The sequence below is a fragment of the Apus apus genome, chromosome 8, assembly GCF_020740795.1.
Source record: "Apus apus isolate bApuApu2 chromosome 8, bApuApu2.pri.cur, whole genome shotgun sequence".
NCBI classification, from domain to species: domain Eukaryota; kingdom Metazoa; phylum Chordata; class Aves; order Apodiformes; family Apodidae; genus Apus; species Apus apus.
The window spans coordinates 287,046-314,853 of NC_067289.1; the positions used below are offsets into that span (position 1 = coordinate 287,046).

The following is a 27,808-nucleotide window of genomic DNA, read 5'->3' on the forward strand; positions in this document are numbered from 1 at the left end:
GAAGAAGAGGTTCATGGAGAACTCTCTCCCATGGGAGGGTCCCCGTGGGGAAGCAGGGCAGGTCAGTAAGGAATCCCTCTCCCTAAGGAGGAAAGAGCAGCAGGAACCACCAGGCTGCGAGGTGACTCTAAACGCCATCCCCATCCCCCTGTGCTGCTGGGGGGGAAGGAGAGAAACTGGGAACAAAGTGATTTCAGCCTGGGAAGAAGGGAGGGGAGGGTAACATATGCAAGCCCTGTTCTTTGTGTCCTCTGTGTCCTGTGTGTGTTTGATTAGTGTGTAATTAATTTATTTTTTCCCCCCAAGTTGAGTCTGTTTTGCCCATGACCTTAATCGGTGAAGAAACCTCCTTGTAACTTTGTCTGGACCCATGAGTTTTGTCCTATTCATCCCAGAGTGTGTCTCTGTGGGAGGGTAGTTGAGTTAGAGGCCATGGGGCTGTTCCTTTGTTGTCGTGTTGGGCCCAAACCACGACAAGAAGCAGTGCACAGGAAGCTGTATTGTACTACTAGAAACACTACTTTAGTTCTTACATTTTGACTCTTCAACTTCTCAGTGCTCTGGGGAGCAGACAATAATCCTATAGGATGAGGGAAACAGGGTTTGAGGATTTTTTAAATTGGTATGCTCATAATACAGAACTATGGCACTATCATCTTTAAAAATTAAGACATTAATATGAATTATAAAACTGACCCAGGGCAACTAATCCTTGCAGGAGATTATTTTTTGTGTCTGTGGACAGAATGAAAACAAACACAGGTGAAATATTCAGAAACCCCCAAATCAAATTAGGACTGTTATGAGTGCAAGCAGAACGGATGATCGAGGGACTGAGTGGGAACTGAAGCTTAAGACCAAAGAACTCCCAAAGTTTTTATTGATGTGACATCTCTGAAGAAAAAGTTAATGGAATTTACATAATTAAAAACTTCCAAGTTTCCACCGATTTTTCACAAACAAAAAGCATTCTTAGATCAGTGAAGCACAGCAATAGTACAGCCCCACCAGTTTTGCAGACTGATTCCAAAGTGAGCAGGAAGGCAGGAGGGCTCCTTCATCCCAGTCAGAGGGGCCAGGCTGAACTGAGTTGTCAGGTTCCATGTTCTGCTCACTCTATAAGCTTCAGCATTCAGATTTGGATGGACATTTAAATCGGTCTGTGGTAGCTTTACCTTTAGCCATACCTTCAAAAGCTGGGCAGTAAATGAAACAGGAAATAGAAAATCTAATGCTGAATTTGTTATAAAATCAAGGGTGGCATACTGAACAATCTGAGAAGCATTTCCAACCATTTGAAAACCTGTGAATCTCCCAAATTCAAGGCATGATTCTGAGCCTTTTCATGTTACCTGGAAAAATTATCTCCAGCAGTTGAGGTTAGGATTTAGGTTCTAGCCAATGGCTCAAGTGGTCTGCAATTTCCAGGCTCTCAAGTTAGATCTGAGGCTCACAGGATCTTCCTCAGTGGTAGAGGCAGCAACAGCTGAAGGAACACAGTGTGGCTTTTCAAGTGGGTTGTGAAGTTTTGTTTCTTGAAATGCTAAACTCCATCATGGGCTCTTTCAGCTCCACCACAGGTGCAAAAACCAAGGAATGCTAATTCCAGCAATCCAGATCCTATTTCATATGCAGAAATTTACCCAGAGACAAGTAATAAAAATGCATACATCATCCCATTCAATTATTCAGCAGGTTTGCAGACATACCGGGGGGAAAAAACAAAACAAAACAAAAACAACAAAGATTTCAATATAAAAATTGTCTCTGAAACAGTCTAACTTGAATTTTTCTCCATGGATCATAATTCCACATGTGCCGCTGGATCTGTAGAAGAGGAAAGAAAAATGAGCACTGCATTTCTAGCTGCCTCAATTGGCAGATTGGTTTGAAAATGAGTATATAAAACCCAAAAACTTGTTCGCTGCAAGCTTACCAGTGACTGAAGAACACTCATAGCCACTGCAGACAGTGGTGCTTTAATTAAGGGTTAAGATAAGGCCAAGCTCATCTAATTGCAGGAATACTGAGGGTCTTTAACAGGATTGGAACAACCGTGCAATGTGGCTCTCTGCTCTCTAAGGTTCAGAGTAGGGTCACACCAGCCTCTCTCAGCAGGGCCTTTCTGTCCCATTAAACTGCACAGACTATTTAATGGATCCCCCACGCCAGCCTTCGCAGGAGGTCACGTTGTCACCCCCCTTCCAAACAGGCAGGAAGAAAGTCCCAGAAGTAAGGAAACAGAAAGATTACCATGTGTGTGCTGTCCTGGCATCCCAGCTGGTGTTCCCATTTCTTTTTCTTTCTGGAGCAGTTTGATTTCTTGATCATAGTCCTGCCATTCTGGAACTATACGCATCGCTGCTTGCAACTTGGGCTCTTTGGTCATTGGATTATTACACTGCAAACCAAAATACAAACTGTTCAGGTACCCTAATGGATGAAAAAGGTTTATTTACTGGAGAGAGGTTTGCTCCCCCCCGTGGAATTAATCTGTTGGTGGTGAACAACACATGCCTGTGTTTTAGCTAGAGTACAGTGTAAAATATCCTTCCAAATTCATCCTAGTGCCATGGCTCTGGGTAAGAGAAATCTACAAGCTAAATGAAAAAAAAAGAAGTGCTGAAAATATTTAATTAACAATACAGGATGAGGTGCCTAGATCTGAGGTAGGGATGTGTCTCAAAAACTGAGGAAGCCACACTGCACTTACCAGATCAATGGTTTTTGCTCTCTTCTTTGATGAATCATCACACCATGTTTCACACCAAAGCCACTCCTGTGGGAGGGATTTAATTGGCACCTGGTGGATCATGTTGTTAGGCAAATCCTGTTGTGAAGAGTAAGATTTAGGACCATTTTCCACAGGATGGGAGGAACAATACCCCCAGACAGACAGTACTGAAAAGTTTTGTACAGTGTTTTTTTTCCAGTGCAGAAAAACCAGTGATGAACCAACCTCCCATTCCAAACCAAGTCCTTTGGAAAAAAACCTGCATACTACAACTGTTTGTCTTATTTTGTTGAAAATTAGTTATTAAGCACACACTCAAGCAGTAACAGCAGGTATCAAACGTCTACTGGACCAGTTTGGAAGACTATTCTTAATTGATTAAAACCATTGTGTAATTTTTCCATCCACCACAATACAAGCCTTATTTCTATGTTATGAAGTCAGTGCACAGTAAAGCACTCAGTTGTGTTCTGTATTTCTTTTGGAGCACACTGAAAAATTTGAGTCTTAGGAAAAACTGGAGTCTAAGTTTCCACCCACCGGTTATATCTGATGCTCTCAATACCTGCCTCATTTAAGGCAGGGCACAGTGGGACTGCCACTGGCATGTGACTGTGACTGAAGTTCAGCAAGGAAAGGAGAAATCCCAACGTGCCATCATACCCCGTAAAACAAAGCAAAACAAACACAATAAAAACACACCTGGTCAAGGTTGGACAAACTGTTAGGATCCTGACTAAGACCCTGGTATTGTCCTCTAAGTCGATCTCCAGCTGCTATCTTTCTGAACTTCTTCAGATCCACAACATACAGAGCACTACATGGAGAGGATACAATTAGCGATTCCATCTGATTATGGGTAACTTCCTGCAGCCCCAGTAGATCCCAAGATATAACATGCTAAAACACTCTCTTGGTGGCAGTGCATGAAATTACCCAACACAAGGCAGAAAAGCAGTTCTAACAAGGTCCTGCCAGATACAAAAAACATTTTCAACCAATCTGTCTTAGTTTTGCTGTCCTGTAGTGTCTTCTTCCAACACTTGTTCTTAACAAATTAAGATGTCTGGTTAGTTAACATCTCAGTTCTTTTAACACTTCAGTTCTTCATATGTAGAAGCTGCAACATACTGAAAGTCATTTCAGTGTCCCTAGAGCTTCAAATGGACAGGGAACAGAACCTCAAAGAGGCAACAGTGGTCCACTACAGTGTTGTATCCCTCCGCTAGTTTTCTGCTCGTTCTAAGTAGCAGCAAAAGTTTTCTTCCTCTATATTGAAAAAAATAAAAATAAAAATAAAAATCAGTTCTTCACTACCTGATGTGGTATTTTCTTCCAGCTAAATGACTTGCCCAGTATCCTGACTTCCAGAACCTGTAGCCATCCATTTCTCTTCGACTGTCACAGAATGGAGTATATCCGTAAGGAGCACCATCTAGGTTGAAATCTCTTAATTCCTTTAGATCTGAGCGCACAATCTGAAGGGAAAGTGCATTTTATTTTTATTTGTTGAAGCCTGCCATGGGTTATTTTGAAATGTTTGTCAGGATTTAATTCAAACTGAGCAAACAGATAAAGGAAGAATTACTTGATACTCTGCAGTCTTCTGCATTTTCTTTACATAGTACAAAAACACAGCACAAAAGATGTTGTCACCCCTGCCCTTAAAGCTGGAGCAACTAAAATAGAGCTTAAAATAATCTGACAGGGGTTGGTTTGGTAGCTGAAGTGCCAAACTGTTGCTTAATAAACAGCAACGATTCTCACTATACATTAACTCTACTGTGAGTCTTTGTATCTTTTCCTCTGGAAAGCCTGCAGCCCTTCAGGGATGAAGGCTTTTTAATGTCTTTTTGACACAGACTTTGTGGCAGTAATACTCTAAAAATAACAGACTGGTGGGAAAAAAAAAGCGCGTTACTATCTCTTTTATAAACAGCAAAAACTGTCTAAAATGAAAGCAGTGTAGCTGGAGATTCGTACTTGGTGATACTTTAGCCTAAGTTGTAATGGTTTAAACTGACATAGGATTATACTGCACATATGCCAAAACCCCTAAGACATTTTATAGGCATGTGTTGCCAAAATGCATGTCTCAGTTTGATATTTGTTTTCAAAGAAGCATTTCTGGCAGTTCTCACTGCCCGTGTCTCCAGCACATCAAAGCCTTACAGGCCCCAGCACACACACACACACACACACAGAGCTTTACAGGCCCAGTGTGCTCTGCAGCACCACAAGGCTTTGTGCAAGAGGGATCTCCCTTTTCACTCCCCTGAGAGCCACTCAGCTCTGGCCAAGTTAAAAGCAGGGGATTGGGAACAGGAGGGTGTTTGGTGAATTAGGAAAACACTGTATGTGGGTAAGGAACTGCACGCTGGGAGAACAGACAGAACTGGGAAAATGGACTGGTGAAACAAGAATCTATTTGGCAAACAAGCTGGAATGACAGCAAGTGAACAAGGAACCAGACAGATGTAAAAGACAGGCCAACAAAACCTCTCTTTGTGGGAACAGGCAGAAAAATCAGCTCTCAGTGAAGCATACTGTAGTTACAGAATCAACCTCCAATCATGCCTGTGCAGGGCTCAGACTTGTAACCTTTCCAATAATACAGAAACTGCATTCAAGAACATATTCGTAGAGAAAAGAAAAACAGAAAGAGAAAAAAAGAAGTAGTAATTATAACCTCTGTGTTACCTGATCAGCATCCACAAAGAGGATTTTATCAACAGCTAATGGGAAGAGCACATCTAGAAAGAGGATCTTGTACCCCCAGATGATACGCTGCTTCTCTGTTTGCTGATGAAGCCAGCGTGGCCATTTATACTGGACAAGCTCATACTGGAAACTGTACTTCTCTGCCATGTATGGGATGAACTCCTGCAGAGGGAGGGGGGAAAAAAAACAGCTAATCTCAGTTTTTTTGTTCCTCTGCAGGAAAAAGAAAAGTGCATTACAAGAGATTGACTTCAGTCCTATACTAAAGCATAGAACATTAGAAAACTAAATACCATCAATAATAACTACAGTTTCAGTGTTACTTCAAAAATATAATCCCAAACTGAACAATCAGTAAAAATTGTAAAGCCAACTATCACAAGATAATAAAATATTTTGACATTTTTCCCCACAGAAATACTTCAGAGCCACTTTATAGTGATTCACAGAGCAGTTTAACAGAATACGTTACTCAAATGTTACTTAAATGTTAGGAATTGCAAATTCCTGAGCATTTTGATATCCATTTATCTCTGGGCTCTGCTTTGACTCCTGCTGTTTGTTGTACCATGTATCAGGTATAACCATTAAGTATTTCCCAGCATACTCATCTGGGGCCCACATCACTCTCTGCCTCACATCAATCACCTCCTCCAGCTTGAAACACAGTTTCAATCTCCCCTTTTAGGAAGGCCTCTCTATACCTCGTCCAAGGCTGTGCTCCTCTGGTAGGTTTTATCTTCTTGTGTTTCAACGCTTCTGTTTTACATGTAAGTTTATAATAAGCCCTGAAACTCTACACGTTTTTTGTGTGAGCCACAAAAAAAAATATTATTTCAAGTGTCATTTCCTAACAGGTGCTGTTTTCTTAAATACTTACCTTCAGCATCAGTCCACTGGCAACCTGTCTGTTATTTCTCAAAGCTTTCTAGAACCTTATACTAATGTGATGCTTTTTCAAAACTGAAGGTAACTGTACATGCAGTACACACACAAGATGATGCACACTTGCAACATTTTAAAAATTATTTTCCCCTGTGATAGAATAAATTTCTAATTAGTAACAAACCTTGAATGTAGGCGATAAGTAGTTCTTCAGAAACCAAAACTTTAAAGGAGTCTTAGTATGCTTCAGCACAGACAGCATCATTATGCTACCAAAAGAAACAAAAAATGAAGCATTTACAGGAACAACTGCCACAAACTAGAGATCAGCTGCATAACACCTTAGAAATTGGTGGTTTACATTATTAGACCAACTGCAGTTAAGTGTCACGTAACTATCCTCATGCATGAAGAAAAGGGGTAGCTTCAGCCTATTGCAAATTGCAATAATATACTAAACTATAATATTAACCTCCCTGAAAATCTAGGTACTTTAACTAGGCAGAGAATACACAACATCTTAGCTTTCCCAGTCCCTTGGGAACAGAAATTCAGATTCTTCTCCAAAGCTATTATGATTTATTAAATAATTTCTTAACTGTACATTTATTTTTTATTATATTGTAGTGAGAAAAGTCTAGGACAATAACATACCATCTGTTAAACTAAGTCTATTTTGAGCCTATTAATGTTATGCAGACAAAAGTACCTATAATACAGTAGATGCAAATTAAAAGAGGATTTCTGAGCTGTTGTAATTTATTTATTTTTATGTTCTCACAAATTTTAACCTTTTCCCTTGTGGAAAGCAGGACACTTGTACCATTTGAGACCCTCAGATTCAAAATTCTGAACTAACCGTAGGAATCGTTCATAAAGGTGTCCTGAAGCCACAGAGAATATATTTAGTACATCATCTTTATCCTGTTTCATATCTTCATTCTTTTGTCCTCCTGTGAATCCCCTGGAAGGACAGATATGTTTATAGAAAAGACCAGTTAGTAAGGCCCAGTTATATAGGAAAGAGTGCAACAGATTATAAACTGCTACAGGTTTAATACAGAACAACTGTGGGGTTTGGTGTTGTCCCCCCACACGGGTTGGGGGGTATCCTTCACAAGGCAGAGTGCTGCAGACACCATGGAAGATGCAAGAACTTAAACACAAACATCTATTCAAGTGAAAGGTTGCTGGCTGAGATGAAGCTGAGGTTCAACAAGAGGAAAAGCAGAGTCCTATACCTGGGGAGGAAGAACAAAATGCACCAGCACAAGTCAGGAGGTGATCTGCTAGAGAGCAGCTCTGTGGAGAAGAACCTTGGAGTCCTGATAGACAACAAGTTATCCATGGACAACAATGTGCCCTTGTGGCCAAGAAGGTGCATTAGGAGGAGTGTATCCAGCAGATTGAGGTTCTCTTACCCCTCTACTCTGCCCTGGTGACACCTCACTTAGAGTATTGTGTCCAGTTCTGGGCTTCCCAGTTCAAGAGGGATGGAGGCTACGAGGATGATGAAGGGACACCCGCCTTACAAGGAAAGGCTGAGACCTGGGGCTTTTCAGTCTAGAGAGGAGATGACTGAGGGGGGATCTAATTAATGTCTATAAATACATGAGGGCTGGGGTCAAGAAGGCTCTTGTCACTTGTGCCCTGTGATAGGACAAGGGGCAGTGGATTCAAACTGGAGCACAGGAAGTTCCACCTCAACATGAGGAAGAACTTCTTTCCTGTGAGGGTGACAGAGCCCTGGGACAGGCTGCCCAGAGAGGCTGTGGAGTCTCCTTCTCTGGAGACTTTCAAGAGCTGTCTGGATGCCTTTCTGAGTGACCTTGCCCTAATTTTGGTCCTGCTCTGGCAGGGGAGGTTGGTCTTGATGATCTTTGGAGATCTCTTCCAACCCCAAATATTTTGTGATTCAGGCTCCCTGTAACACCAGGGGAAGGGCAGGTAAGCTGGTGCAAAGCAGTAGCTCATTTCTCTAGGAACATAGGGATCCTGTGAAAGGTAAGGAGTTAGCAAGACCTAAACTCAGACCTAACAGATGGCTGTGGAATATCACAGACCTAACTGTATCATGGAATAGTTTTCCAGTTGCAAAAGACCTGCAGGTTATTATTTAATTAATTTTACCATTTGAGAGATTCCCAAAATCCAGATTCATTCTCACTGGTACCATCACTTAGCAGATCTTCATTCATCATATCTAGTTTTTTCTGAACCTGTAAAGCACAACATTGCTTTAGTGAGTGGACAAACAGCTACAGAGTGTTATTTTGACACTAGCTCAGTTTGTATCCATTTCAGTTATGTCCAGTGAGCTGATTGGTAACCTAAGCTGTCTGGAGGAACAGCTCAGTAGTGAATCGATGTTTTCAGACACCAAAGGCATGCCAGTCTGGATGGTTAAAATGCTTTGCTAAGAGGTGTTCAGTGACCATCGTTGATGATAGAGACTGGAAAAGCAAAGTCCTCCAACAAACCAACCAACCTCCCTGCAACACTGTCCTGGTTTGAGCCAGGACTAAGCCAATTTTTCTTTTCACTGATTTTTTTTTTTTTCCTTCAGTAAGCTTTCTTTTAGCTAGCAACTGTGTGTTCTGCTAGGCTAAGACAGTGGAATGTTTTTCTAACTACTGAGGTTTCAAGGTTACATCTTCACTCTGCCGGCTCAGACACTATGGGGAGATCTCTGACCCCCCCGTGGGAGGCTGAGTTAGACAGACAGCAAAATTGGCCAAAGATATTCCATTCCATATATCTACGTAAGCTCAGAGGAAGGACAGAGATCTTAGAAGACAGCTTCCTCCTTCTTCTCGCCTGTTCTTCCGTCCATGGCCGGCGTCCGGGGAGGACTCTGCTCATCCATCACTGCCGACCCTTAGGCTCGAGCTCTCCTGACCCTCATAACTCTCCGCTTTCTCCAGCAGCGGCTCCGGGATTTCTCGGGACTCTTGCCAGTTCAGGGGAGTGCTGTGGGAGTTGCTGGGGGTGGGGGGAGGCGAGAGGCTTTTGCCCATATCTGAATATAGCTGTATATAATTGTATATATTTTCTTGTGTGATTCATTAGTGTTTTAATTAAAGCTGTGTAGTTTAGTTTTCAATCCAGCCAAGTCTCTCTCTTTTTCTCTCTCTCCTTCCCTGACTGGGTGTGGGGGGGAGGGGATCAAGAGCATTGTTGTCGGACCTGAGTCAAAGTGACAAACACCCAACACAGCTCCTCAACACTACTTGCTTTTTCTAAGTGGTATTATTTGCCACGGAGACTCCAAAGCAGATACACAAACAAAGCAGCAAACTAGAAAAATGTCCCAGAATTACTTTAGCACAAGTCAATCCTGTGAGGAAATGTGAACTGGATGTGTTGTAAATCCCACTTACCTATCAGTTGTCCTACTTAAATTTTCCAGCTGTTATCTGAGAGGCAACCCTAAAAGATAGTAGATTGCTAATTTACCTTTTTTTTTTTTTTTTTAATGTATTCTCACCTACTCTGTATCAGATTGAGAGAAATTTTATTGCCAGGTAAGTCAAATTTTTCTGTAACACTGACTTCACAGATACACTGAAGTTTGTTACCGGACACTTATAGGACATACAAAACTGACTTTTTTTCTTAAGCGGAACTTAAGAAAATAACTTTTTTCTTAAGCACAACTGAGTTAGTAAAATGTGGGCATAATTGTTTCTCATGAGCATACATAAAGAACAGCCCTTACGCATCATTCTAACCTGGGTGCAGAAACCAAGGCCAAGCCTACAGGTAACTGTCTCTATTGTATATACCATGGTGTGAACTTTGTGCAAACTGCCTCACACATATGCTTGTAGGAAGGGATCATCAGGCCTTAGTCAAAGCTCCTTCCCCATTGTTGGTTAGAAGGCCTTTTCTAAGGACAACTCCAGTTTTTAAACTCACCTTCACTTTAATGATTTTGCTTTTGAAGTTGTTGAGAACAACAATAACTTCACTAGTTTCAGGCGGGGAGTCTGTTCCGTCATGGCTGAAAAGACAGTAAAATACTGACCTTTACTACAAAGAAGAAATACATTCTTTATTTCTTCTAGACATTATTCTACACAGCATCACACCTCAGCTCTGTGAAACAGGTTTGAGACATGCAGCAAAGTAACAAATACAAGTAATGAACACAGGCTTACTAATAATTAGTTCATTGCACATTACATTTCATATTGAACAGAAATTGTTTGCTGTTCAGTTCACTACACTTTGGCAAGGGAACTGTTAGATTCACATATTACACTGCCTACCTTCACAAGTTTCTTTAGGAAAAGATTAAGGTATTTTTTATACTCTCCTACCTGTAGATTCTGTAGATATCCTCAGATCTGCCTTTTCTGAGTCTTAGAGTCCATGCACCAGGGTTGGCTTTTAACTGAAAATAACCCTGTGAAGCGAAAATAACATTTGTCAGTTTCCAGAAAACACAAATGTAGATGAAGTGTTTAAATAGTTTATTTTGACCCACTGTTTTAAATCTGAAAATAGTATTTTGTAACCCAGCTGATTAACATAAGACCTTAAAAAAAACAAAGAAGAGGTGAAAACCCCCAGAAGCTCCATCCAAAGCCATTGTTTCTTTCATAAGAAAAAGTTTTGCATTATTTGTTAGATGACAGAAAGTCTTCCGGGAGTCCTGATATGAAGAGTGCAATCACAAAACTCTTCTGCAAAAGTTTGCCTGTGTGGAGTGAGTGAATTTCAAAGCACTGATTGGAAATGACACAGCAGTTGATGAAAGATCTGACTAAAAAACAGAACTTCCAGATCTGAGTATTTTATTTTCAGATGTCGACTACTACACCTGTAAAAGTTACAAACATTTGTAGTGATGCTTCAGTGTCCAGTTCAGTTTTGTACTGTGACCCCAAATGAATATAATTCCATGTGAACCAGTCTGCTTTATTAAAAAAAACAAAACAATACTAAATAAATAAATAAATAAATACCCAAAAGGCATTTTCCTGGTCTCTTAATACCTCTTCACAGTACAGACACACTGAGCTGAGGAAAAAGATTCCCAATCAGCTTTGTATACTGTGGTATATACACTTTGGTTTAACTAATCAGGAAAAAAAGACACCTCCAAACTATTAAGCTTTACTCTTTTACACATACACATATGCAAAGTGATCACACAGAAATCTTCCTTTCTACAATAAGAAATATTGCATCATTAGAGGATATACTTTGGCTAAGAAAAGGCACAAAGAAATAAAATGTAAGTGATGAGTTATTTAAAGATTCCAAAAATGACAGTAGGCAGTTTATTCCAGTTCTTCACTAACATTACTCATCAAGAAAATAGTCCAGTGACTAATTTCCCTTGCCATAATTTCAGTCTGTTACCTCTCTCATTACCCAGCATGGACACTGAAAACAGATGAATCCCTTCTGCAGCCACCTTATAAAGGCTGCTGCAGGGAACGATCACGTTTGGATTTCCATCACCTTTCCTTGACTCAATTAAGCAGTTCTCATTCTTTCAGACTTCCTTTGTTTTATAGAATGTTGATTATTCCTGCTTATTCTCTCTGATTGTTCCATAGGTCTCCTGAAGAAATGGGTCCCAACCTAAGACAACTGTCCACCTGATGCTCACAGTACCAGAGCAGACAGTCTACAAAGTACACTGCCTGGAAAAAGTAGAACTGCCTGTCTTTCCCTGGAAAGAGATTGCTTAAGAATACTGGCATAATTTTAAAATATTCCAGAAGACACTTCTTGGCAAGCTGAAGGGAAGGGAGTACATCTTGAAAAAGGCAAGAGAAAAAGAAGTACACTGCAGGGTTTTAGTCATCAACGGTAGGAATTATGTGGTTCTGATGTATCTGCAACTAACTGTGGAGAGGAATTAACACCACATATCCACAGCCCACAGATACTCAATGGATCATGTAAGTGATTGTCCTGACTGCAGGACCACTTATTTGTTGCCAGTTTGAACAGAATGCTTACCAAGTTGGCCATCACAATGGTATCAACAATGACAGGACTGGTTGATGTTCCCAGTGTGAACTGGAGTCCCCGAGGTGGCTGTCCAGTAGTAATATCATAGCAGTGTCCTTCCAGAAGCAGATATTCCAATTCATATTCTGCAGCTACAACACTGTCCACCTGTAAGAAGATACTGCTGAATTCAGCACTTGCTCTAAAGTGCCTGTTTTCAGTGATTCAATTACTCTCTAAAATAGCCATAGTAATTAAATAATCCTACTTTATTTTACCAGAGTAAATTGTTAAACAAATACTGAGAAAGCCTCAAAAAGCCTCAGCTCCTTCAAGTGATGAACTTCACCCACATATTGTTAAGAGTGTCTCCGACCAAAAAGATTTTAATATCAACTGGTAAGATGCTAGGATAAGAAAAAGGGCAGGACTGTTGCTCTCTTGTACAATTCTTATTTTTTTTACATTCATTACGAGAATGTAGTCAAGACAGTGATTGGTCTGGCATCTCATAGCAAGTACATTATGATCTCCAGACCCTTGAAACTAAACCTGTTTAAAGCTAGCCTCATCTTCTGTTTATAATCTGAAATAAACTGGTTTTCTCTTCATTACTCTTACAGTGTCTTATGGTACCATCAGAAAGACTGAGTCCTCTTCTCTACACCAAACAAAAGTGCCAAAAAAAACCCCAACCAAACAAAAAAACCCAACAAACCCCCCCAAAAAACCTTGTGTCCCTACCAGGCTAAATTCTGATGTAGCTAAATATTAGTCTGATCTCACAAAGCATCTCCTCTCATTGCACACTCAAAATGACAGGACAAGGGGAAACAGCACCAAGTGACGACACAGGAAGTTCCATTTCAACATGAGGAGAAACTACTGTGAGGGTGATGGAGCCATGGGACAGGCTGCCCAGAGTGGTTGTGGAGTCTCCTTCTCTGGAGACATTCAAGACCTGTCTGGATGCCTTTCTGAGTGATCTGCCCTAGTTTTGGTTCTGCTCTGACAGGGGGGTTGGACTTGATGATCTTCAGAGGTCCCTTCCAACCCCTATGACTCTATGATTCTATGATGATTTAATGACCAACAGAGTTTCTTTGTTTCTAGCTCAGGATACTCTGAAATGTTATATACACACAGTCCAAACATCTGTAGGAGCTGCTTCAAGGCTAGAACATTTTTCAACCTGATTCAAGCACCCATGAGTAACTGGGAACAGCAATCTTATTATCAGTGAGCTTCAGTTTGCCTGCATCCCTCCCAGAAAACCTTTAGGCATCTGCAAACATAAGAGGCATTAATACCCACAGTTCTGCGTTTATTAGCATTTAAAATTTTACATTTCTTTCCCATTACAAAAATAAACCCTGGAAAAACACCATTTCAATACATGTTGCTTTCTCTTACCTCCTCTAAGTAAATGTTATCAAGGTCATATGGGGTTCTGACAGATTCCACCATCCAGCTCTCAGGAGTATTAAGGTTCAAAGTGAACAGTGGAGACTGGGGCATATCCAAAAACTTGGCAATTGGTCCAGGAGCAAAGTTGTTATCTGTTGTGAAAGAAATCTCTGGCTCCAAAACATAGCGATAGAAGCTGAAATTTTAAAAGGAAAATGTTTGAACATATTTCTGCCAAACTTTGCAGATATTTCACTCTCATTGAACTTGCTGACAGCATCAACTTTCCCACATCTCCAATGTCTCCAAGTAGCCTATTATGAAATTTTTATTCCCTCTTGCCTACAGGAGACTTTCTCCAAAGTAACACGGGTTGTGTTGACCTTAAAATAGGTCACAATTTTCATCCTGAAGGACAAAGCAGAATGTGCAAGACTGAGCCATTAAGATCAATAACTTATTTAATTGTTTTATATAAATAAATATATACATACATAAAATACACCCAACTTGTAAACAAATTGGACTTTAAAGCATAGTTAACTCATGCTACCCACAAATTTCCAGATTCTCTGTGGGAAATGATGCTACTATATAAACAAGCTCAAAGCAGTTACTGAGACTTTCTGGAGGACATTTGACCATGTTTCTGTACTTGCACATTCCAACAGGTTTTCCTGTCTATTGTTTTGGCCCTGGTGTGGTATAGCTCACCTTCTCAAGGGCATGTCAGAAAGTTTTGACTGGCAGTTCATAAACACTTTTAGGTTCATATTTATCAATTGGTTCAAAACCTGAAGAGAAAAATAGCTTGTCAGGGAGGAAGACAAAAATTCCAAAATTACAGAACTGACTTTTTGAAATTGCCATAAAATACACTCTAACATTGCATACGTACCAAAAGCAACGGAGCGAGTCTTTGAGCATCTCTGGTCACAGGATCAACAATGGCCACAACATCAAAGTATGTCTCCCCCTCTTTTGGTCTCAGTTTAACTGCACTAAACAGAAGAGAAAACAATTTTAAAGTACCAAATGTATGGGTAAATTTTTTTTTGCTAAGTTACATTTAACTTAAAACCATGGAAACATTAAAAGATAAGGTAAGGCATATTGCTCAGTAAACGTCAGCAATCCTGTACCTGTATCTTTCTTCAAAAAAATGATATTCAATCCTTGCCTCTCCTTTTGGTTGAGCAGAAAGAAGAGCATCCACTTTCATTACCAAGTCACTTGCACTGAAAAGAAAAGCAAAACCAGTTTACAGATACTCAGAAAAAAGTACTTATCACATTTCTGCTGATTAGCAGCAAAAGAGAAGACAGACTGAATTCAGATACATAAACTAACACTTATACTACCTTTGTACACAAGCTTTGGAGAATTAACCATATTTAAGGGTTAACCTGCCATCACTTTAAACAGCTTGCAGCCTTATTACTGAGGGTACCAAAGAGTTTCACTCCATAGCAAATATGAAACAGCTGGTATTTTAGGGCTCCACCATGCTACAGGCACTTGCATTCCTGAACTTCATCAACCTCTCACCAACCTCAATTCAGATCAAACCCTTGTTTCACAAGTCTTCGCATTTTGCTACACACCAGTTATAAGAACTAGGAAGCAATTTTGTATGTGAAGAAAGTTTTGAGAGGGGTCCTATCATTAGAAGATAATATCTTTTGAAAAATTCTTCCTTTTTATGCCTCCCATAAATTTTCAGTCTAGTGTTTTAAGAATATATTTAAACTTGAAAATGTAAAACCTCCTGAAAGTTCCATGAAAACCAATTCAAACATCAAACTGCAACTTCAAGATCCATCAGCTTTTCCTGAAGTCAGTCAGTCCCATAGATTTATACTGACAGCTGTTTCAAGTGGTCATACCAAAATCACAAGCCTGATGAAGTCTGCAAAGTTGTACCATGTTTTCCAATGCAGCAGATAATTTTAAAAGCTCTTGAAAAACTTCTGTCAGCATTCAAACCACCGTTGTGTCCCAAACTAGCTGACTTTCAAATGATGCCTTCCTCCCCTACCCTATCATCCTTAGATATCTCTTCTTAGCTATGAGCCTCAACATGCAAACACATGACTGAGGACTTCAGTTCTGAAGACACTGGCACGTGTTCTTTTGAACCTGAAGATTACTTCCTTTTGATTACCTAATCTCTATGCTTTTTGCAATCATCATCTAGAACTATGATATTAATTTTCTTCTCTCTACCTCTTTTCCTATTGTTTCTCTTTAAAAAGTTAAAAGCAGTTTACATGATTCGATAGTACTGACAGTGAAATGTACTACTCAAACAACTTTAATATATCAATAGGCCAAGCAGCACCCAGCTGAACTGCAGACAGATTCAGAAACCATGCTTCAGTGCCTCATTTTTTTGCCTTCCTTCTGCTTTTAAATTAATACCATAGTAATCCTACCTACAAGTTATGAAACCCGGACATATTGGAGGTTTAAATGGTTTAAAACTGTATGTCAGTTACAATTTAGGTGGGGGAAAACCCCACAAGAAATCTAAAGGCCTTGATATTAATGAAAAGTTCAGCTTCTGTTCCATTTAAAGGAGCAGGAAGGTAATCCAGTACAGAAAGCACTTTCAAAAAAAACACCTAATAACGGGCAGCAACTTACAGCACTAGGTAACACATCCCACAGCAGCAGACAACTCTTCTCTGCATACAGGCATCTGTGTTGGTAAAGCCAACCAGGGTCAACTAAACTTAATCTAATGGAACACAATGAAGAATTTGGCCACAACTCTCATGCTTTTTACAAAGATAATCTGAGGGCTGGAGCAGCTCTGTTATGAAGACAGGCTGGGAGAGTTGGGGTGTTCAGCCTGGAGAAGAGAAGGCTCCAGTGAGGCCTTAGAGCACCTTCCAGTGCCTGAAGGGGCTCCAGGAAAGCTGGGGAGGGGCTTTTCACCAGAGAGGGCAGTGACAGGACAAAGGGTAATGGTTTTCAACTAGAAGATGGAAGATTTAGGTTGGACATCAGGAAGAAATCCTGATGTCTCAGTGTGAGAGTAGGAAGGCACTGGAATTAGTTGCCCAGAGAAGCTGTGGCTGCCTCTTCCCTGGAGGTGTTTAAGGCCAGGTTGGATGAGGCTTGTGCAGTCTGGTCTAGTGGGAAGTGCCTCTGCCCATAGCAGGGAGGTTGCAACCTCATGATCTTTAAGGTCCCTTCCAACCTTAACCATTCTATCATTCTATGATTTATTTTTTCAGTCCACCTGCTTACTCCCTAGCCAACCCAAGAAACCACTTCCTGACCTTGTTAGACAACACAGCAGGCTGCTGCTGCTCATGATGCTGAGATCCAGGCACCATCTTGACAAGTACCAACACCAACACACAAATTTACTTTTTCATGTTCACTTGAACAGTTCTAGAGTAAATGCCTATGGATTTGGGCACTTTCCCAGTGTCTTGCTGCTTGTCAGCAAGGCTCCAGCCACCACAACTCCTCCAACTTCAGTTACAAGGTAACAGACCAGCCATGGCAGGCAGCTGCTACTAGGCACAGATAAGACAGGAACAATGAATTCTCGAGCACAACACCACAGCAGGGGTTGCCATACTCTCAGAACAGCTTCCTGAATCTGGGGGATATGCTTACAGCTCCATACCTCCAGAAGATTCTGAGCTACAAAAAAGTCACTAAAGGACTTCAAACTCAATAAAGAGAATGTCTTTTTTCTCTCACTTGTCCCTCTGAACATCTGAGCCCACAAACACACGCAAGTTTGTTTATAGCACCTATCCAGGCTGCAGAAAGTCACATTATCAAAGCACCACCACTTTTTTGTAAGCCTCTTCACATTTACTTACAGATCTTCTTCAAATCCCAGCTGATGAATCTGAGATTTGATTTTCTGTCCTGATGTCTTTAGGATGATATTCTCAAGGAGATGGAAATCATCCTGATTGAACATCTCACCATCCTCTAATGGGCCAATAATCTACAAAGAAAGCAAAATCAGCATTTTAGGTAAAGGCTACACAGAAACAAAGCTCCAAGATGTAGTAATTAAATACTACAGCCAACTCAGTGGGTATTGACTCTTCAGGCTGATATTAAATGTTAATGGCAGCAGAGCTGAACAGGTAAGTCTAGGTACTTGAAGTCAAGAGTATCAGACTGAGACATAAAATGCCTGCTTAAGACTTTCACTGAGGGCTTGGTTGGCAATAGTTGGGCACATTACATTAAACATGCAATACTACATCTTGAAAGGGCAATAGAATACTAGGTCAATTCTAGTAGCCCAGCAAAATTCCAGCAAATCTCACTCCTCTAGTTTTCAGAGGCCTAAAAGCCACCAAGGCAATTATTGCTTTTTTGATAACAAGAGGAATAGAACACTGCAACCCATTGCTTCAGATTTTTAACCCATTAAAGTATACAGTAGCCACTGGAACTTGCTGATTTTCTCCTAACTAGCAAGCAGATGACAAAAGAAAACACAATGCTGTAGACAGCTGGGTTTTGTTATTTACAGTCAAATGCTACTGTAACATAATTTGCCTGATCCAAGAGGCCATTGTAAATAGAGCTGCTGGAAGGGACCAAGGCACCTTGATCAGAGCCAAATAAAGCAGCATTTTGCCAAATCAACTGAAGCCACATGATCTTTCAAATTTATCATCCATTTCTGTTCCCCTGGACTTAACTCACTGCCAACATGAAAGTAACTGTTATTGAGAGATCTGAAAAGGTACAAAACACCAACAACTAACTGCACAGAGCACAATGAAAAGGTCATTGCAGGTCTCCATAAAACAAACTGGAAGTGATCCTAAAGATTGCTGAGACATAAAGGAAGTTGTGACGCTGTGTCTGGTCCCTAGACTCTGCTGCTCAAGGTCTGCTTCCTTCTCCCAACTGGAGTATCTTTGTTACTGTCTGCTGAGTGATCTCACCCTTCCATTGCTGATCACAGCCCTCTGCCCCTTCTTCAACTTTAGAATGTCTCTGCAATATACAGCATGGGACAGAATGAAATCCACCTTGGGAGATTCAAAGGCTTCTTTGAAAACATTGATATCCATACCCTGAAAGAAAAGAACACTTGACAGTGAAATGGGAAGAAAAGTAAACCTCTGCACACTTTTTAAAAATGTACCTTTGTATTTCTATTCAAGAACATCTTTGTATCTTGCTGTAATTTATCCACAGGACCCTGTTCTTTGTGGTCTTAAAACCTCTAGTTCTTGCCTCTCACCTTCAAACATGATCCCAGCTTATGGTGTCAAGGGTCACAGCCCTAGTAATGGTTGTAAGGCAGCTGTTCCATTCTTCTGTTCTTAAGTGATTCTTGTCTAACTTTTTAAATGTACTTTGAGAAATGTAATTGTCATTCTTTTTCTTCAGCTTTGAAAAAATATTGTAGTTCTCTCATAATTCCTCCAAGACACAAGTGCCTCACTTAAACAGATCCTTGAATGTGAATTCCTTTTGACTACTCAAAGTGATTTAGCTTTTAGATGGACTGGTATATTTAGGCAAGTTTAGAGCAAAAGAACCCACCACCACCAAACAGTGTTACTCTCCATGGCTACTGCATCTTTTGAACATGAACATACAACACTAAAAAAAAAAAAAAATCAGAACAAGCAAAGTATCCTAATTTGTAAATACATGCTTACCCCAACAGCAAACTCTAAGATGTCAGCTCCTGCTTCTAGCGCCTTTGCAACTTCTTCTTTTGCCATTTTGGTGATGAAGTTCTTGGCATTATTTGATGTTTGTGTCTGCAGAGCTGCCCATATGGCTTTAGCCACAATTGTATTCTGATTATTTGGGTCATCACTAGGATTATTAATCATACTAATTCGAACATTGTTGCTGGATTTCTGTGTTTAACGAAACACACGTTAGGAAAGGTTTAGATTTCAGGTATGTTTGAACTGAGAAGAATAAGTCTATTTTAATAAACTCTACATCAAAAGCTTTGTATTTCTTAACCAGAAAACCAGATTCCAAAGCAGGTAAATAAAACCACTATGTTAAAAAGATAAATGACCTAATTTAGCATCAAGTCTTTAGTTTACATGCAGGCACCACTATGACAGGAATCTTCTAGATAATACTCTGCTATATAAGAGATATAGGACCATGACCACCACTCCACCTGGCAAAACAGTAACTCAGGAATAAGCTATCTATTTTTATGATTCAGTTACCTTCCTGGAACTAATGAGACAGAGCAGAGAGCACATGTTCAAACAGACAACTTCAATTTAGAACCATGGGCAATGTCAGGTCAGCAATATTCCAGCCCCTACAAACAAGACGAGGCTGGATATTAAAGACCCTACAGGGAGAACCAATCTGCCTAGCTCATAAACAAAAGAAGCACAACCTGTGTTTTTCAAGCCTCTACCTGCTGCTTTGTTAGCATTACTAACCCACTCAAATGTAATCTTTACTTACCTGATGTTTAATGGCATCATACAACAATTGCCTCCCTGAGGGTTTACCAAAATCACCAACAATCCAAAAAGTAACTGGTCGAACAAAGGAATCATCTGCAATTAAAAAAGAGTGGGAGAAATTTGAAGTTGAAAGGAAGGAAACCTTCAGTTCATCCTCATTTAGAGGAGAAATATTATGCACATGCAAAGGTTTAAAAAACAAATTACACAGGGAAGATATGGATGAAGCTGAGCTGTGAAGTCTGGTAAGACAAGAATAATAGTACAGTCTTATACCAGGTTTCATTTACCTCTTTCAGAAAACCAGCATGGGACAGCATGCATCACTATTTCTATGTTGGATTCTTTTTTGTTATTATTATTTTTTAATTTTTATTTTGCTACCTTTTTAATTTAGAAATTATTAAGGAACCTATAAATAACTTACAGATTCCAACCAGGGCACACCCATACTGCTTCTTCCTACTGAAGCTGTTAGTTGACAAAATCAATTTTGTATAGAGAAAAAAGTACTGAAGCAAACATGCATTTAAGCAGCTTTCTTCATTTCCTGATGGTTCTAAAGCCATTGTTATAAAGGAACTAGAACAATAACGTATGAAATGCTAAAGCATGAGTTACCATAGATCTCCTTGGAAGACATTCCTGGTCAAACAGCAGAAAGGAAAAGGGGAAAGGAGAGAGACATTAATAATTTTATAGTAATCCCAATGTGTATCAAGAAGCTCCATCACTACAGTGGGCATAAATGAATAGCTAAAATGCAAATCCAACAAGCAAGAAGTTTGTGATAATTTTATCATAATAAGCTTTGACATTTTCTTCCCCTCAAATAGATTGATGCTGTACTTTCATGCCACAGCATTAAACTATGTGTTACCAGTTTCAAACCATACCACAATGTAATCATTCTGAAGACTGTTTGCAAAAACTGCCATGCCATTATGACTTGGATGTTGACAGTTTATCCTCCTTCTTTAAAAACTAGTATGACAGTGACATTTCAGTGCTGTTGCTGAGCCAGCAATATTTATAATTTTCCTATTATTTTAGAAAACAAACGTGCTATAGCATTACTATAATCAGATGCCAGTTATTAAATAAGTAACCAAAGGGGCAGTGACCCAAAATTGTCAAGCTACACAGGCTTGCAAATTAATGCCCACTTGCAAATGAGCAGAGGTCTCTAATACTCTACAAAGGGAAAACAAGAAACTTGTTCAGATCTAAGTGACTGAATGTGAAGCAAGGGAAAATATGAGAGAGAAGGAGCAATTTAAAGCAAGTCATGCCTGTGGCAGTGGGTGAAGATAGTTCTGGGGAAACTTGAGAGTCTAGTACAGAAGACAGGCAGGAACAGGAGGAACTGGTTCAAATGACAGCAGCTTATTTAGAGTTCCTAAGTGAAATGGATGTGGAGAGGCCTGAGAAAGCTCTGTTTTATTCTTGTTCCATCAAGATGCCATACCTTGTAACAATTATTTCTTTTTAACATTGTGCCATTCCCCACAGGGCTCGACAAGGCTCAATGTGTGTGCTGAGTGCCGCACAGACACTTGGAAACACACATAGGTTAGATTTGGGTTCATGATCTGCTGCAGATGTTACCTTTCTTTGTTAAGTAGGTCATGCTGTTTGCAACAGCAGCTGTCTTATCTTTGGAATCCAACATGGTAAATCGAGCAAAGTCATCCACATAGAAGTTATCTGAGGAAAAGAAAAAGCATGAGATGCCAAAGCAAACTATTCCATGTAAAATGAAAGAAAAATCACTACTGTTACCAGAACATGAAGGACACATTTTATTCCTCATGATACTGCTTTTGATGTCTCATTTCCACTGTTAATATACAATAAGCTGAGGAATATATTTTTGTTGTTTCATAAAGCTACACTAATAATTAAGTCTCATATTTGATATGCAGAAGTCAGCTGAAAGAGTTGTTTGAGTTTCACTTAGTTGAAGTCAATTTCTGTAAATAATACACATTTAAAAATCCATTTTGTTATTATTTTTCAAGCAACTCGGAAAATGTAGTTTTTGCAATGCTGTCATTATACTGCAGAGTTGTTACTATATTTAGCCATGAAAGGTTCTGCTAAAATATATGGCACATCAAAACGTAATTAATTCCAGAGATGATCATCAATTCTGCTCAAAAGAAGGTCAGAAATAAGCAGTGAGCTGTTGTTTTATTCACCATATGACTATCCTCAGCTTTTGCTAGCATGGCTAATTTCACAACTGCATGAGTCATATTCCCCTAAAGGGTTGTAAAAAATCACAACAAATTCCTGTAACGAAAAATCTGTATACTTTCATGTTGTTATTGTACATAACTCCCCCAGCACCAGGGCTAGAATATCACTTGGGTGCTGTTAAAACTTTAGCCACTAGAGCTTTCCATTGGGACAGCTTCAGGTTTAATGAAATTAAAAGCATCCCTTACTCATGCCTGTCAGATCTAGGTACTCTCTGTCAGATGTTAAGATCCTCGAGTTAATTCGTGGAACAACGTTAGGCTGGTTCATGGTATACTCAACCACATCTTGGTCATTAGATAATTCACCCTGGAGAAAAGAAGTAAGAAGTCAGATTCATTATTTCACTTGTATATTTCACAGAATCTTAGGGGCTGGAAGGGACCTCAAAAGATCATCCAGTCTAACCCCCTGCTGCAGCAGGAACACCCAGGGCATATCACACAGGAACGTGTCCAGATGGGTCTTGAAAGTCTCCAGAGAAGGAGACTCCACAATCTCTCTGGGCAGCCTGCCCCAGTGCTCTATCACCCTCACAGTAAAGAAGTTTTTTCTCATGTTTACATGGAACCTCCTTTGCTCCAGTTTGCACCCCTTGCCCCTTATCCTATCACTGGACATAACTGAGAAGAAGCTGGCTCCGCCCTCCTGACACTTGCTCTTTACCTATTTATAAACATTGATGAGGTCGCCCCTCAGTCTCCTCTTCTCCAAGTTAAAGAGACCCAGCTTCCTTAGGGAGCTGGTTCTACCCCCTTCATCATCTTTGTGGCTCTGCACTGGACTCTTTCCAGGAGTTCCCTGTCCTATTTGCCCTTGATAATTTAAAAAAGAGGAAACAAATAAATGCCCTAAACAAAACCAACAGAAAAATAACCATTTAAAATAACAAAAAAAAAACCAAAAAAAAACAAACCCAAGAAATTATGGAAGTTCATCTGCCTTGTGTACTATATATCCAGGGACTTTGAATCAGTTTTTCCAAATCTTTTTTCTCTCCAAAGTCACAGCTGAACTCAGCACCTACCAAGTACACAGCTCGCTGGAAGATGCTTGTGGTTTCCAGGATTTTGTGCATTGTCACAGTTTCTAGGTCATCAGGATCCAGCTGGTCTTTTTGAAAAGGAATTCCATTGAACAGCACAACAGGAAGAGGACCTACACCCGTTTGCTCATAGTAAACTCTGGCTGCCTAAACAGAGGGAAAGAAGTCACTTTACCACCTTAGCCCATCACCAGCAAGACTTCATAATGTTTCTATGCAACATCCATGCAATATACGAGTCTAGACACACTGAGGTGTCCTTCCAGCTTTTATATCATATAGAGAATATTAATTAGACACAGCATTTTACATGCACAAGACGTCCCTGGTGTTTTCGAGTTTTAAACCAAAATAAGTTACTTCATAATATAAAAGTGCAAAAATATTCCCTTAAGTTCATCCTATAAATAAATTAACTCCAATGAGTGCTTTCCGGTAATGGCAAAAAATGCTCAGCAGAAAAGTTGACTTTGCATATGGAAGAAAACGAAGTGCAAGCACTGATAGCTATAACACTGGCCAGGGGGGAGGTTTCTTCTTTTTCATATTCAAAGACATGTTTCTTAAATTTGTGAAAAAACATTTGCTTGTAGGGGAGAGGATTATTAAGTCAAGACATTTCAGGTAACCACTCCAAAATGCACGATCACTGCTGGTACATTTTTATGCACACAGTTAATTAGGTTCTACTGTTTAGAGGTTCTGTTGAGGGCTCTCAAGACCTTGTAAGGACACAAATCTCAGATCCCATGAAAGAGTGTTCAGTGTTGTTTTAACTGTGTCCTTTACACAGAGATTAAGCTCTAGCTAAAGGCTTCCTTCCTCACCTGAAAGCTTTGCAATGTTTTTGGATGTCATTGTGCTGAACTGTGTTGGGGACACCAGCTGCAGCAAGGCCTCCAGAATGGCCTCTCAGGTCTTCTGAAGGAGAGCACTTTGCACACATTAGGAGTTTCCAAGGGGGGAGGTTGTTTCTTTTGGTTTGCTTGGGTTTGATTTGGTGTCTAGTATGTAGACTGCAAAGGCCTCTCCTGTCATACCACAATGTCTGCCTTAATTTTATTTTGTTTGATTTCCTCAAAATGCTTTTCCCTTCTCTATCCTACATCAGAAGATGGAAAGCACTTGTGCATACAAGCCTATTTATATAAACCTGACAACACTTCTTATATTTACAAATCCAGACAGGATCATCTGTGCTACAGAGTATTGCAGACAGTATTTCCATTCTTTCTTTTGGAATATTCAACAAAAATAGACAACCACTCCCCTACAGAACCCAAATGAGATCTGCTTCATCTCACATATCCAACAGTGATTTGCTCTCCCAATTTTCTCCATTCAGAAAAATATCAATCCTAAAAAGAACTTTAAAAAATTATTTGAGGAAGATTGTTGACTGCACTACAATAGGAAAAGCATTTTAAAAATTCATCATGATCATGTTGTCTCACACAGTATTAAAATACCAATAAAGAAACCCCACACCAGTCCCTTCCTGACATTAAGCCCTTTGGTTTTCTTATGAACCATTCCATCACCTTGATTTTTTTCAAGCAATTTTAAACTCTGCTAAAGTCTGCATACCAGAATGAAAGCATAACTTACGAGTCATAAGAAAGTTATCTTGCTTCTGGTACTATACATATAGATTTTTAAAAATACATATATTGTATAAAGCTTTGTGAACATATCTATTGAAGTATTACTAAAAGTCACCCAATGTGAAAAAAAAATAGCCACCTGGTAAGAGAACTGCATCAAGAAATTGTAGATAACTGTATTTTCAAAATGGTGTTGAAGAAAAAAAAAGAGTGAAAAAAGCTGTTTCATTAATTCTTACCTTTCTGTTTTGATCATAGGCAGAATCAATTCCCAGAATGCTGTTGATTTCCACATAAGGATACTGCTTCTCCAGAACACTAACTACATGCTCCACTTTCAGACGATCTCCTGTTTTTACTTTGTTATATATCTGAAAGGGGGATACAAATACAAGCTTACAGCTGCAACTCTAAAGCTTCTGTCCTTAACAAAGGTAAGGACCTTTCACCTGTATTCCAGTAATTATAAGGCATTAACAGCCAGATTGCAAAACATTTTCATATTTATTAGCTGCCATAACAGCTCCTAAGCATTTGTAGCTCTTACAATTATCTTGCTTTACCTTGTATTCATTCCAGTGAGACTGGCAGGAGGTAAATATAATGTATTTCTTTAAATAATAACTTACATTTTTAATTAGAAAAGGTATTTGAGGGCTACCCTTTCCTTCAGCACTCAAGACATGCTTATAAACAACACAAAAGACCCCACATGTGAAGTAGGTAACTGTTTCCCTCTTGGAGGCACAATATTCTACTGGGGTTTACAAATATATACCCCAAAAAATAGAAATAAAAGTAATCATCTTCAAGTCACCAGCAGTTTAATGTTACAGCATGTCCCAGCTCATTGACGGTGCAGCAATGTCCAACCACAAGTGAAAATGCATTTACCAACACCTAAGTTACCCTTTTATGTGGTAAAAGCACACAGCAGGAACTACTCAATTTATAACACTGAAGGGATACAGCAGTTTAGAACTCAATGGCAAAATAAGCAGCGGTGGAATTAGAAAAACATACAGAAGCATTAAGTGTCACATTTCAATCTAGTCTCACTTGTTGAAGTTAGGTCAGAAGCACTTTATGAAGAAACATGTACCATGTGGTACCAGTACTCAGAGATACTCTGAATATTAACCAAGTCCAAGAAAAATTTCTTCCGTTATCTACATATTAACACATTAGCATAATCTTTCATACATGGAAAAATATTAAAACATCCATTTCCCTTTTAAATGAATACTTACAGACATGACAGTCTGGAAAGCATAATTATTGTCCATTTCTTGTGCCACATAATTGTACACCCTAAGGAGGGCAACACCAGGATCCTGAAGTCCATCAACATCCTCCGAGTCATTAACCACAAAGACTAGTCCTATCCTGTAACCAAACAAATCTCCAGATCATTAATTTATTATACTAATAAATAATCAACTCTTCAGACAACTGTCAGCTATGATCACCATATTTGACAAAGGCTTTTTCTGGAAAAGACTAGTAAGATTTTGAGCAGAGCAGCCAAGATTCAAACAGGACATATAAACCCTAAAGGTGACTCCACCAGTATCTTGCTTTCCACCTCTCTTTCACCCACAGTACTTGCTTTTATGTTTCCTTTGGACTGTTGAAGAAACTGAACTCTGTTTTGCTAGTAGCAAAAGTTATATTAAAAAATTTTAAATATGAAACAGTATTTCAGTAAAAGCCCTTCCCAACCACCAATACAAGATACCAAACATTTCTACAGCATCCCAGCACTGGGAATTTACCAATTGCACAAGTCACTGTGGGAAACTGTTCTTTTCTTCCCCACATAAGTCTAACAAAGTCACAAAAAGAAAAGTGATGTAAAAAAATTCCCATTAAAGCATAGCAATTACCTCAGCGGAATGTGGTTACTGAAGAACATCTCTGCCACACTGAGCAATTCTGCTGTGGTCTCGTGAGCAGGATCTACTATCAGCACCTGCACATAAATGTCAAGTGAAAAGTTTCTGTTCCCTTGAGAATCAAAAGGCAGTTTTTTAGTTAGGGATAGCTTCCAACACATCTCAGTGCAGAATTACCATCAGTCCTATTTTATACACTGCTGTGGAGAAGAGACCCACTAAATAATAGTTTATTCTGAACTCTTTAAGTCCATTGTCTAAAATTCTAAACCATTCCTTTAACCAGGAGACCAGACTCTTCAATGTGCTTTATCCTTTACCTCAGCATCCCCTAGCATCTAGACTTCTGCCTCCACCTGTACAGAAATCCACCCCCTCAGAGGTGGGTGGGAGACAAGCACTGGTCAGAGCTGAGGAACACAGCACTGCTCTGCTCAGCCTCCAGGAGAGCTGATGCTGGCTAACAGACTCAGAGACCAAGCCCAAACTCAGACAGAACTGGGCCATTCAGAGTGAATTTAGGGCCCCTGATTCATGCCAAGTGTTGCCTTTTTATTTAATAATTTCCATGTTAGGAGTACTGAACTCTGGAGAAAAAGATAACACATTAATGCTCCCACAGCTTGGGGTGGTTCAAGTCCCTGTTTGCCACTAATCAGAAGAATTTTCTATAGGGCAACAGGACAAGAGCTACAGTATGTATTTTAGAAACTCCTTAGTGGATCTAACTTTAAGTAACTTACCTAGGAACTAAAAGAACACCTAGGATTAAGCTAAGGGCTGATGAACATCCTTAGAAAGCATTCTTGCACCAAGATTTCAAACTGAAACAA

At 39.7% G+C, this 27,808-nt stretch overlaps 1 protein-coding gene across 5 annotated transcripts in view; it reads right to left on the reverse strand.

Annotated features, from left to right (window-relative positions):
- Positions 1-851: 851 nt before the first annotated feature.
- Positions 852-27,808, reverse strand: part of UGGT1 (UDP-glucose glycoprotein glucosyltransferase 1) — a 46,518-nt gene continuing 19,561 nt past the window's right edge. For 4 of the 5 annotated variants that reach the window (XM_051626346.1, XM_051626342.1, XM_051626345.1 and 1 more), the window contains 27 exons: positions 26,967-27,052; positions 26,331-26,466; positions 25,320-25,451; positions 23,459-23,623; positions 22,620-22,740; positions 21,778-21,876; positions 20,791-20,814; positions 20,168-20,262; positions 19,381-19,587; positions 18,655-18,786; positions 17,563-17,693; positions 14,860-14,955; positions 14,616-14,718; positions 14,432-14,511; positions 13,724-13,913; positions 12,320-12,478; positions 10,663-10,748; positions 10,259-10,343; positions 8,471-8,559; positions 7,200-7,304; positions 6,525-6,609; positions 5,435-5,617; positions 4,052-4,212; positions 3,437-3,551; positions 2,714-2,830; positions 2,254-2,401; positions 852-1,827 (listed from right to left, as the gene is read on the reverse strand). In XM_051626346.1, the coding sequence (XP_051482306.1) occupies positions 1,802-1,827; positions 2,254-2,401; positions 2,714-2,830; positions 3,437-3,551; positions 4,052-4,212; positions 5,435-5,617; positions 6,525-6,609; positions 7,200-7,304; positions 8,471-8,559; positions 10,259-10,343; positions 10,663-10,748; positions 12,320-12,478; positions 13,724-13,913; positions 14,432-14,511; positions 14,616-14,718; positions 14,860-14,955; positions 17,563-17,693; positions 18,655-18,786; positions 19,381-19,587; positions 20,168-20,262; positions 20,791-20,814; positions 21,778-21,876; positions 22,620-22,740; positions 23,459-23,623; positions 25,320-25,451; positions 26,331-26,466; positions 26,967-27,052 (3,156 nt within the window). In that variant the 3' untranslated portion in view covers positions 852-1,801. The remainder of the gene's footprint in view (positions 1,828-2,253; positions 2,402-2,713; positions 2,831-3,436; positions 3,552-4,051; positions 4,213-5,434; positions 5,618-6,524; positions 6,610-7,199; positions 7,305-8,470; positions 8,560-10,258; positions 10,344-10,662; positions 10,749-12,319; positions 12,479-13,723; positions 13,914-14,431; positions 14,512-14,615; positions 14,719-14,859; positions 14,956-17,562; positions 17,694-18,654; positions 18,787-19,380; positions 19,588-20,167; positions 20,263-20,790; positions 20,815-21,777; positions 21,877-22,619; positions 22,741-23,458; positions 23,624-25,319; positions 25,452-26,330; positions 26,467-26,966; positions 27,053-27,808) is intronic. The other variant, XM_051626341.1, reaches the window with a different exon arrangement.